Source organism: Electrophorus electricus, chromosome 24 (assembly GCF_013358815.1).
Source record: "Electrophorus electricus isolate fEleEle1 chromosome 24, fEleEle1.pri, whole genome shotgun sequence".
NCBI lineage: Eukaryota > Metazoa > Chordata > Actinopteri > Gymnotiformes > Gymnotidae > Electrophorus > Electrophorus electricus.
In genome coordinates, this window is record NC_049558.1 from 2359221 (window position 1) to 2371224 (window position 12004).

A 12004-nucleotide genomic window follows, 5' to 3' on the forward strand; every position below is an offset into this window, starting at 1 on the left:
GTACACGACAACTCTCGGGACACGGATCAGATTAATAACGTGAAAGGGGATTAGCGATGGCCCCAGAGTAATAGCAGATGTCCTCGAGAAAGGGGAGAAAAGGCAGTCTACAGAAGCCATCTTTCAGAGGTATTTACCCTTATAAAAATATAAACCAGACCCTGTGCTTAAATGAACCCGCTGGAGTGGAGTCTTAACTCTTCAGCCTGCATTGGGGCCTCTCCTGCAGGTTCATCTCCTCCAGATGGGAGCAGGTAGGCCACGGAGCAGCACCGAGGTGCAGAGGAAGGTCCTGCGCTGCCGAGGGGCTCACATGCATTCTCCGGACTCGCGTTCCCGCCGAGCCGAGTGGTGGGAAGCAGTGGGAGCCACTCGAGCGCGACTGCTAGACTACAGCTTAACACAGCCCACTTCACCTTGTGTGTGTGTGTGTGTGTGTGTGTGTGTGTGTGTCTGTGTGTCTGTGTGTGATGGGGAAAGGATTGTGTTGCCTGAGAAACTTTCCGCCTGCTTTGCCTAAATGTTACCACGGCAGCGGGGCACTAACCTGGTAGTTGCATTCGGGGTCCATGCAGTGGTAATGTTCCCTGTACTGATATGCACAGTGCATATGTCCACAATGCTGGCTGCCAGAGAACCTGAATGCAAACACAGTCACCACAGTATGATTACAGTCAAGTCTCTGCAAGAAACCAGACACAGACATCAACACTTATACGCAATCCAGTGGTTACTGTTGCTTTAATAAAATTAGCGTGGAAAAAAAGCTTTGACGTGCAATTAAAAACCAAAACCTTTACTAGGTCTTTGGCACGAATAAATTAATTATTTTTTTTTTTAGCTCCTTCTTGTGAGGAAGCAAAATGTGACCTCTGTCCAGACAAGGCTGAGCTTTAAAGGGCAAGTTATCCTTTTATCCTGGACTGATAAACATCCCCACACTGACGGAATCATCTCCATGGCGCAAAGCGCCATTATGGGCAACTACAAACACGTAGCGAGAGGTGAGATCTCATACCTGCCCACGCTCCCCGCAACCATGTGATTACAATTCGCACTTCAGTCACAGCAATCTCCACCAAATTAGTTCCATTGGCTTCAGAAGCAGTAGGTAGACTCTTATTAAACTGTAACCCCAGACGTAATTCACTCATTTGCCCGTGCTTTAAGCTCTGCCAAATCAGTGCTCAGCACTCCAGGTTAACAGGCTGCGCTTTAATCAGGGAAAGGTTAGTCCTAATAGAAAGGTTTGTGTGTGTCGGCGTGCTGTCTCCCGACACCCCACTCCCGCTGTCTGACTGGCCCAGCCTGCCACAGACTGGCCCTGCTTTAAAGAGGCCCATTTCCTGAGTGTTTACAGGCTGATTACAACCCCGACGATGATGACTGTTAAAAACCTCCAATTACAGCTCAAAACACACAAATAAACATTTGCACTGCTGCTGCCAAGAGCACCATCTGCTGAAGTAGGGAGAAAACGCTAAGTAATAGACGTGTTTTTTTATTTTGCCCCGCGCCCCTTGTATCCCTGGATTTTCCCAAGACTGCTCTTACAGATCACACGGCTGAGTTCATTAAACTAATTGAATGGCAAACGCACCTTTTAAAAGTTGGTGGTGTTGTGAAATGCTTGGGGGGTGGAGAGGGCTTCAGGTGTTTTTGGCTGCTTCTTGAAAATAAAATGAAAACAAAGCTAAATATCGGTACATTTTACAGAAGCACAGACACACAAACACACAAACACACGCACGCACGCACACATGCACATACACACACACACACACACACACACACACATACGCACACGCGCGCGCGCGCACGCACAAAGCCGGCCCCGACGAGTCCCATTCACTCTGCGCAGTCGGCCCTGCGTACGCAAGGCCCCCTCCCGGGAGCGTGATCCACCTCTCTGCTCTCTCACTCTGCCTCTGGACAATTCCCACTTGCCACGTCAGGGGGCTAATGGGCTGCCGCCATTCAGCGGCAGATTAAATATTAATATCGCCACGATGCAGAGATTGCCGCACATCTCCTGTTACAATGGAGACATGCTGATCAAAGTGTAGCGCAATGGTGGGTGTATGAAAGCATTTAGGAGGCAAAACTGCGACTAAACACTACCAGGGAAGCTCTTTAAACATCAAACTGTGGCAGAGCTCGGAGATAAAGAACTTTTTCCCCTTTTTTTGGGGGGGGGGGGTGGGGGGTGGGGGTGGGAGTAGACAAGTTTACAAAGCTGCTTTTTAAGCGTGAGAGTGCTCTCATTAGCGTGGAAGCCAGTGATGATCCCTGCCCCCCCCCCGACTCCGCCAGGACGCACCAAGCTGCATTTGCCCTTTTTATGAGTCCTCCTCTCTGCCTTCTTTCTTATTTTCCCAAACGCGGAAATTGAAACTGTATCTGGCCTTATCTGCTGCCTCCCTGTGCATCAACTGCCGAGATGTTTAGACAAATTTTATGCATTATGCAGCGCAAATATCAAAACAGTTCTTGGCAGTGCCAGCAGAAGCCTCATTAAAAATTCCTTAATTAAATCTTCTTGCAAAATGTAATCAGTCCAAGGAGAGTTTTTTTTTTTTTTTTTTTGTGTGTGTGTGTGTGTGTGTGTGTTAGTGCCAGAGCTTTGATTTGTGGCCTTCGCGTTACAGCTTGGGAAACTAATCATTTACGCCAAAGCCGCTTTGACTTTTTGAAACACCGTTTTTTCTCCCTTTAAAACCAGAATAAATAAACAAACGATAATCACCTTTATAGTGTCACGACAAAATGAACACAGGGCCCGACACTGCAGTGCACTGAATCTTAGAGCTTTTGTCTGGATTTGTGAGTGCCTGTCATTTAGTTTATTCAGTGTCTTCATTTGTGGCAATGATATAGAAAATGAAAAAGGTGGAGAACTGTTATCTGAGCAGTGGGGTTTTCACAGAAACACTACTTAAGAGAGCACAGCCGCGCACGGGAGCGAGCCTGCTGGAGGGAAGCTAATGTGGAAAATGTATTTACAAACATTTCTCGATGTTTGCTTAAGATTCCGTGGACTTAGCCGTCAGTATACACAGAGCCAAGTGTTGGCAGGGACCACAGCTCTGCCAGAGACATGACTCACCCGTCTTGCTTTAATTCAATTAATCTTCCTTAGTCCATAAACCCTACTTCTCACATGTAATTTATAGTCTACGCACAAAACTTATTTTTGCCAATCTACATTCAACTTTATTAAGGCATAAAAGATCGCTTCGATTAAAACAAGAAAAAAAACAAACAAAAAACCCATTGCTTGAAATGTTTTGGTGGGGAGGATGAATATTCACGTACCTGGCGATATATTTCTGGTAGACATTGACGTCCTCGGTGACTGGTTTCTCCGGAGGCAGTCCATTCCTGTCCCAGCACACACAGAGGGGCCAGGATTAATGGCATCACATGCCACCATTAATAATAACAAACTGACACAATATTCACTTACAAGCCATTTCAAACTTTGGGCTATCAATATACATTTTCTTGGGTGGAGCAGCAGTTTGTTTCGGGAATGAATCAGGGAGGTTTAAGCGCACCTTGACGCATGGCCGCCCAAAAGTGGAAGCAGTGGGGAAAATGTTTCTGAATGCATAAATGATTCATGCCCGATTATTTATTTTTTTGGAGAGCACACAAATGGAAAGATGAAGTGATGAGGGGCCCAGACAATGCCGACCACTGCTTTTTCTCAACTGGCTGCGATTTGAAGGACGACTAAAGCTACTTTGGCATCTTGTTTCTGTGTCTGACTGCTGATTTTCCAGTGCTCCCCTCCACGGGTCAACAAATCCACCAGCTCCATTCTGAGGGTAAGGACAGAGTCCTAGGTACAGACCCCGTGGAGCGCGAGTGCGGACAGAGTCACGGTACAGGGCAGGCCCGCACACACCCTGCAGCCCAGCCAGCAGTGTTCAGGAGCTCACTCACGCTCCCCCGTGAATTAACTCACTAAATGCTGCTGTGACAGAGCTGAAAAAGGAAGCCGGTGTGAGACGCTGTGGAAGCAGCGTGACGGCCACGAGCAAACCCGTCACCCGCTTTCATGAACGCGTCGAGAGGGCAGAGAGCGTCAGCCGAGAAAATCAAGCAACGGAAAAAAATAACATTGGTAAATTCTGCATTAAAGTATTAATTCACCACAGTCGTGTTAACAAACAGCACCAGAGTGCTTGACACCGCTCACGCGCTGTAGGCCTTTTGATGCATTGTATCAGAACACATTGGTTTTTGGGGACCAAAAGCAGGCACTACACAGGGTGGCAATCTTACTTGACTGAGGAGACGGTTCCAGTGGTAATGGAGTCTGTCTTGGAGAAGCTGGACTTCATGTAGTCGGAGTTGAAGCCCAGGTGGCCCACCTGCTCCCCCGGTAGGCACGAGGGGCCGACAGGGCCAGCAGAGGCGGTGGAGGGGAGCCCGGGCGTGGCTGGGGCACCCGAAGAGGACGAGGAGAGGACGCCCGGCATTATGGGGGAGTTTCCCTTCCCGGGGGTGAGCTTCTGGTTGTTTTGGACGTCGTACTTCGACGGCCGGCCCACTTTGCCCGTCTTGAAGGCTATGGCCCCGCCCATGTCGGGGTTGCCCTCGCCGGGTTTGAAGAGGTGCAGGTACTTGACGTTCTCCAGGTCGTACTTGGACGGTCTCTTGTAGGCGCCACCGTTCTGCTGCCTCAGGCTCTCGCCCATCTTTAGCTTCTGGATAAAGAAGTCGTATTTGGAAGTGCGGGATGCCAGGCTGTGGGAGGCGTTGCCAGGGGCGACGGCCAACTGGGCCTGCTTGTGGTCCGCGGCGGCGGAAACGGGGAACACAGGAGCGTCGGCGCCCGGGAGGCAGGAGGACGCCTGCAGCACGGCGGAGCTCTTCTCCTGGGGCGCCTTGGCGCCGAGTTCGTCGGACTTGGCGTGGGCGGGCCACGCCAGCGCCTCGCCGGCCTTCAGCTTGCGGATGTACTCCTCGTACTTGGAGAAGCGGGCGCGGCGCGTGGCCTCCTCGCTGCTCATGGACGAGGGGTCTGAGGTAGCCGATTTCATTTTGTCGAAGCTGATCTTCTTGGCCAACTCGTCACGCACCTGCTGGTCGTCGTAGCCGAACATGTGCAAGAACTCATTCATGGTGCTGGCAGCATAGTCCCGCAGGGCTGAGGCCTCCCCTACACACAGCAGCCAACACAGTGCCCACAGTTAGCCACGATGAAGATTCACGTTAAATGATTATTAAACCAGGTTCAAATCATGAAAAAAATGCAGAAAAATATAGATATGTTGCATATTCAACATGTCTGGATGTCATGGCACCATTTTAATTGCACCGTTTTAATCACAATAGATCACAACGATCAGCTACAATAACACTGCCATGCGACCGTAAGTGGACTCTTTAAAAGTTTCTTACTTATTTGAGCAATGAAAGTTCACTTTTCTTTTAAAGTCCATTAAAACGCGCCGTCCTCCCCAAGGACGGGGAGAAATGCCGTAAATGTATAGTTTAATTGCATTATGTAGAGATTAATTCTGGCCCATTAACTTTCATCCAGGTTGCGAGAGGGGTCAGAGAGATGGGGTGGAAGAAACCGCTCCAGTCTGGGAGCAGGAGAATCCGCACTGCTTAACCAGCCTGTAACGGAGACCACGTTTATGTTTTAATAAGTCTGTGTATGCGTGCATGTGAGGATGGACACGCTCACTCGGAGCACACACACACGCTCACACACGCGTACACGCACACACATGCACGCACACACACGCACGCACAGGCATGCACACAAACACATGCACGCACATACACACATACATGCACATGCACGCACACACGCGCTCGCACACACGCAGGCGCGCACACACTCACACACACACACACACACACACACACACACTTTTGTATGCCCTGCCTTTCCTGTGGAGTTTACGCATGCAAACAAATGTACAAAATCTCATCTTGTGGCAGCTTGTCTGTCAGGAACCCAGTGCTGGATGACAACTTCGCCCTGGTGTCAGGTGCATTCCTGAGAGTCCAGGCCTCTCCCTCTGCATCCTGGCCCGGGGCCAGCCCACCTCTAGACCTTTCCTTCATTTATTTGATTGCCTTTTTCATCGCTCGGCAAAGCGCAAGACAGTCGGAGGTAACGCGAGCCGCAGCCTCGGTAATTAATACCCAAATATTTGGGCTTTGGTCTCGTATTTCTGTGTTATTGCTAAATCGGTCCCTGCCTCTGCTTTTCACATCTCCTTCTCAGCATGTAAAATAATCCCCACATTTCCATGGCAGTATCAGAGCTGCTCCTCTCTGTGGCTCATCGCAGTGAAAGGAGATCTGGCAGGTTGAAAGAGCATGAAAAATTGAAGAGAAATGTTGGAGGGTATTTTAGAGGAAATACCTGCTTCTTTGTACTGGGTACGGCACTCCAAACCTGCAACGTGCTGATCATGACACCCTGTCATTTGCGCTGCAAGAACATACAGCTTAGCTGGCTAAATGACAGTAAAGGCATTAAAAGAGTTTCTGCATCTATATCTGATCCTCCTGATACTGTGGAATTCTGATCATTTGAGCTGCTTCTGGATCACTATTCCGCCAGCCAAAAGGCAAACTAGTAAAAAACGATGCTTATTATTGAATTCTGAAGTAGTGATAATAATACTATAATTATCTTTTAATACCGGTGGGGTGTCTGCTCCACAGCTCACAGGACCTGAGTCTGACAGAGCTGGCTTTCAGCTATAAATCCAAGCGCCATAGACGCTATGTTTTATATAGGTCATGAATGCTTACAAGGTGTCATGTCAGGTCATGTGATTTCACATAGCTTTAAAGTAAGGACAAGGCTTTGACTCTCTATCCCTGAACACTCTCCAAGGACAACGATCAAAGCCGTGCATGTTTTCCACTCATGCACTTTCAGACAGTGGGGAAAGTCCCAACACGTTCCTATAGAAATCCCCCGTTCTACTCAAACACGTCTATTATTAGCTTTAGTAGCTGTATCTTTAGTAAAATCAGCATTAACAGGTCTAACTGTTCTGGGGTTTTTTGTGGGGTGGGCTTGGCTTTATACTGACATTACGGAGGACGTCACGGTGAGAGCCGTGCTGGTGTGGGTAGCAGTGCTGGGTGCAGGGTCTGTGGCAGTAATAATCATCACTGTAGTAACAGCAGAAGCGATGCGGCATGGTGTGCGGAGTGCCGCTTGCACTATCACTGTCGTGGGGCTGATTGGACGTGGGCTGGGTACATTATGCCAGGACCCGGGAGCAGATAACCTTTCAGAGCAGCATGTAAAAGAGGTTTTCTTCTCCCCTCTTATCTTACCCCCCCCCCCCCCCCCCAATCACGCCAACGTGCACACCAGCCTGGGGAGCCACGGCGTTGGGGAAGTGTGTGCAGTTTGCCTGGCTGTGCTCATCACACATTTTCTCTCCTTCTCTCCTTCCCTCTCCCCTGTTCTTCCGTCCCTGGAGAGTGCATGAAGAGGGACCGGCAGCCCCACCACTTTACGCTGCCACATTCCAGACTGTGACACAGCCCTTGTGTGTGTGTTTCAGGCAATTAGGGTGGATCTGTTTCTGCGCTGAGTGATAACAGCTAGGCACCGCGGCCCTCTTTAGCTGGCCCAACATGGCCAGTGGAAGCCAGGGGAGCAATGTCTCTATGCGTCGCAGAAGATAAAAAGTGATTAGAAGGCCTGAGCAGAAGACTATATATGGACCAATCAAAGCTATTTAATAATATTGTCTAAGAAAATTCTTAAAAAGCTTTTTCTGTTTGTAAGAAGCTGTTTAGCTAAACAAAATGAAATTGTCGCCGAAAGGACCGGGCCAAACGCAAAAACCCACTGACGACTGCTATTTCAGCACATTAGCCCTTTTAGAGAAGACAAAAAAGCCTGTAGAATGTGAAGGCTGCAGTGAATGTGAGTGAGAACGCCTAACCTTTAACGAGACTAACAGCCAACAGCAGCGGCGGCAGTCGCGCCCGATCTCACGCGTCGCGCTAGTCCCTCCTGCACAGTGCCACGCAGGCTGCGTGCGAGCAACGCGAGGCACTGCAGGGCTCCCAGAGAAGGATCCCAGGCCTTTGCGCACGCCGCCTTTGCGCGCAGAGTTAAATGTTTTGAAGGTCGCACTTTCTCTCATTGATCTCGCAATGTTTGTTAATTACATTGTCACTGATGTTGCGCGAGATAATTAAGCCACTATGTTTATATGCATAATTATGTGCGCCCCACATCAGCTTCTGAAAGACAGCGGTGAGGAAAGAGAGAGAGAGAGAGAGAGAGAGAGAGAGACAGAGAGAGAGAGAGAGGGGGGGGGGGGGATATTTTAATTGTGAGCCACGCGGTAACACGGCGATATAGATGCCCTAGTTACAATCAACAAAGAAGGAGAAGTGGAAGAGAGAGAGAAACAACTCAAAAGAAAGGAGCGGAGTGTGTTCACTGTAGCAGTCAAGCAGTTTGGCTCTGATGCAAGATGCCAATCCATCGGAGGCCCCAGGACACAGGTGGAGCATGTTTCACTAACACAAAGTCATATTTACAGAAGGCCTTCTTGTTGTTGTTGTTGTTGTTATTATTGTTGTTGTTGTTGCGTTTTCATTGTTTCTTCCTCCCCCAAACTACATGCAATGTGACTAATTAAAACCACCCAAAGCCGTTTGCCCAGAAACGGATCATTATGAGGCTACAGGCTTGGGTGATACAGGGCTGGGGGGAAGGGATGAAACACAACACAGCTGGTCAGCCGGCTTGATCATGGCAAAAGATGTAAACAAAACGACATATTTTGCAATGATATGTGAGCAAGCAAAAAATGTACCAGAATAACCAGATTTTAGCTGCTTTCTTTTACAAAAGTGGCCAGTTATTTTTACTGTGGGCGAAATGACTTTATCACTGGTTGTTATCTGCTTTGGTTTCAGTGGCATTTCACTTTGGGCACTACTGTAGAAGATCTCTGATAAGTCAGAGGGCAGATTCAAAGTTCATTCCCTCACCAGAGTAGTAAATGTCTGCTTTCACTGTTTTCTGCTGTTATTGTAATGAATGGAAGTGCGACATCCAGTATGGCTGATGGTGTCCCAGATACATGGCACGGGGTGAAAGTGAGGAGAGGATTCGAGAGGGGTGTGTGTGTGTGTGTGTGTGTGTGTGTGTGTGTGTGTGTGTGAGCGTTCACCTCCTGGAGCAGAAAAGAGCTGGCCACTGAGGCACAGGTTTTGGTAGGTGAGAGGTTTAGGAAGGTCCTAGAAAACCAAAGACTCAGAATCTCGAGAATGCTCGAGAGCTCATGCCCTCTGTGTGCAAGAGAGAGACTGAGAATGAGAGAGAGCGTAAGAAAGACAGACAGGACGAAGCAGAGAGAGAGAGAGAGAGAGAGAGAGAGAGAGAGAGAGGGGAAGAACGGTACCTGGAGAAGAGAAGGATGCTTGGCAGTTGGTGGTCTCACTGGAGGGTGGGTAGCCCGTCTCTTTGTGGGCACTGTCTTCCGAGTCCCTATCGTCGTGGAAACTGCCATCGTGGGAGGCAGGCATGGCCTCCACCTCGTGGCCGTTGTCCTCCTCATCGCTGCAGCCTTTGGGCTGTACCATGTACACGCCCTCGGGGGGCCCCTCGTCGCTGCTGCTGCCCTTGGGCCCCCTGGTGTCGTCTGTGTCCACAGACGGCGGGTCGTCGGCGTACTCGCCGTTCACCCACTTCTCGATGGCCTCGCGCCGCTTCTGTTCATCCTCCAGGCCCGGGCCCAGGCTCAGGGCCTCCGCAAAGTCGCCGTCGGGCTCCTCGTAGTGGGAGCTGCCGCGCTCGCTGTGGTCCGCCACACTCGCGTCCAGCTCGGCGGTCTGCGAGCTGCCATCGTACACTACTTGCCGGCTCAGCTTGGCGCAGATAGCATTGAGCTTCAGGCCACCTTTCCTTTTGGCGGCCATCGTGGAGTTTCCTGAGGTCTTTTCAGTGCATAAACCCCTTTCAGCTGGTAATGAGAGAGAGAGAGAGAGAGAGAGAGAGAGAGGAAGGGAAAAAAGAAGAAAGCAATATAGACAAGAATTGTTAATAATTGAAGCAATATTGCCTGTGCTGAAATATGAGTTCAGTTATGATACAATTAAACAGCATTAGCAGCAACAGATAAGGGTCAGCAAAGCCTTGCAGAAGAGTGATGCTATTCTTATATGGCACTAACTTACCAGCAAGAATGCCCATCACTGAAAAAATGACGCAGAGGTCTAACTAAAGGCTCAATGTTGATTTTGCCTCATTATTTAGGTAATAATACCAACATTATTTAGGTAATAATACCAACAGACACACCTAGTTGACAATAAGGAAACAAACCTCCATTCCATCACTATAAACCTAGAAGGAAAGGAAAAAAAACAAACACAGCTAGATCGCAGTCGGACCCCCAGCGGTGCTCAAGCAGCCACTGTGTGGAGATTTAATCCTCACCACGACAGCCGAGTAAGAACAACTCCACGCTGACTGGCTTCAACTAGAGAGGCCCAGGCTCCTGGCAATGGAAGATCTGTTCAGCCTTAAGCCTGACAGTCGGAAGACATGAGCACTGTCTGCAGAAGCGTCTAGAGCACGCGAGAGAGTCTAGAAAGTGTGGAAGTGTCTGGATGGCGTGGAAAGGCAGTTTGAGGGAGGAAAAAAGCTCTTGGGCAGCAGTCCTGCCGCTTCCACTGGGCCCTCACACCTCACTTCAGCTGCGATGTCCTTTTTTCTCCTCTCCCCTCCCCATTTGCAGTCTCTTGAACCCACAGTGGACCAAAAAAAGCTGAGCCCTGCAGAAATGTTCCACTGTACCAGTTACGTTCACCACGCAGGACTAGGTTGTTTCAGGTCTCGGGTCTAAAAATGTCAAGTTGGTGGTCGCTTAGAGATCAAAAGTTTGATCTCAGCTTGACAGAAAGACACTCACATACAAACTTCCTGTGTGCACCTCAGCGACTTACAGTAGTCCGAGCCAGTGGTGCACTGCTGGGTGTTAACATTGTTCAGAGAGCAAACAAACGTTGCCTGCATTGCTAGCCAGCCAAGGAGGCACTGACCCTAAACATACGTGTTCTTTCTTACCCATTGTGCCACATTTAAAGAGTATGTGTGTCCTGACCCCCTGTGTGGGCATTCTGGGGACAGAGCCCACCTGCTCCTCTCCAAGTTACCTCGCCCTCACACTACACAGCAACCAATTTGTGATTTACAAAAGTTCATTTTTAATAGGTTTTCCAGGTTTAAAATCAGACATGCTGTTAAGGTCAGATCTTTACTGTGCTGTAAATGAAGAATTGGGGGGAGGGAGGCTTGAAGTGAGGGGGGCGTCTCTTGGACATTTATTTATCACAGCCATCTGTGGAATGCCGGTGATGGTATTTAAATGCCGCATGGCCAAAAGTGCTTTTTCTGCACGTACCTCATGAGCTGATTGGTAAAAAGGCAAAAGTATTCAGTGTAAAATTGAACACTGGACAGGAAGAAAAAGACACGGCACTAAAACACACCCCAGATGAAGTGACATTCTGATAAAGTGGAAAAACAGGTTTCTGCACCAAAGATGTGTGTGTGCGTGAGCTAATGCGATTTCCCCGAGTGCAGTTTCTACGGGTTATTTTGGGGGGGGGGGTTTTGCATTGTCCCCATTTTTGCCCCTCTTTTGCTTGGCAGGCTGATGGATACGGCTCCAGGCTGAGCTGTTGCGCTGGGGGCCGTGTGGGGGGCCCTGCGTTCTCTGCTCATGCTTCCTTAGTTACAGCATCTGCGCTCGGCCCTTCCTCCTCGAAACAATGAGCCGAGGAATTACGCGCACGCAGCGCCCGCCCCGATGCCCCTCGCCCTTCTGGTCCAGACTGGACCCGACGACACACTTTCACCCGTAGACAATCGCAGGAGTGGGGTAGAAAGGTCATGCTGTAGAGGACAGCAATTTAGGACCTAAAAAACAGCTGGAAAAACTATTAGGAAGTGGAAGACATAAATTCTGAAGTATTTTTT

At 49.3% G+C, this 12004-nt stretch overlaps 1 protein-coding gene across 12 annotated transcripts in view; it reads right to left on the reverse strand.

Moving 5' to 3' along the window:
- casz1 (castor zinc finger 1) overlaps window positions 1-12004 on the reverse strand; it is a 153158-nt gene that overhangs the window by 19200 nt on the left and 121954 nt on the right. For 9 of the 12 annotated variants that reach the window (XM_035522415.1, XM_035522417.1, XM_035522418.1 and 6 more), the window contains 5 exons: window positions 9423-9983; window positions 4291-5170; window positions 3316-3381; window positions 1601-1669; window positions 548-638 (listed from right to left, as the gene is read on the reverse strand). In XM_035522415.1, coding sequence (XP_035378308.1) covers window positions 548-638; window positions 1601-1669; window positions 3316-3381; window positions 4291-5170; window positions 9423-9939 — 1623 coding nt within the window. In that variant the 5' untranslated portion in view covers window positions 9940-9983. The remainder of the gene's footprint in view (window positions 1-547; window positions 639-1600; window positions 1670-3315; window positions 3382-4290; window positions 5171-9422; window positions 9984-12004) is intronic. The other 3 variants (XM_035522422.1, XM_035522412.1, XM_035522414.1) reach the window with 1 other exon arrangement.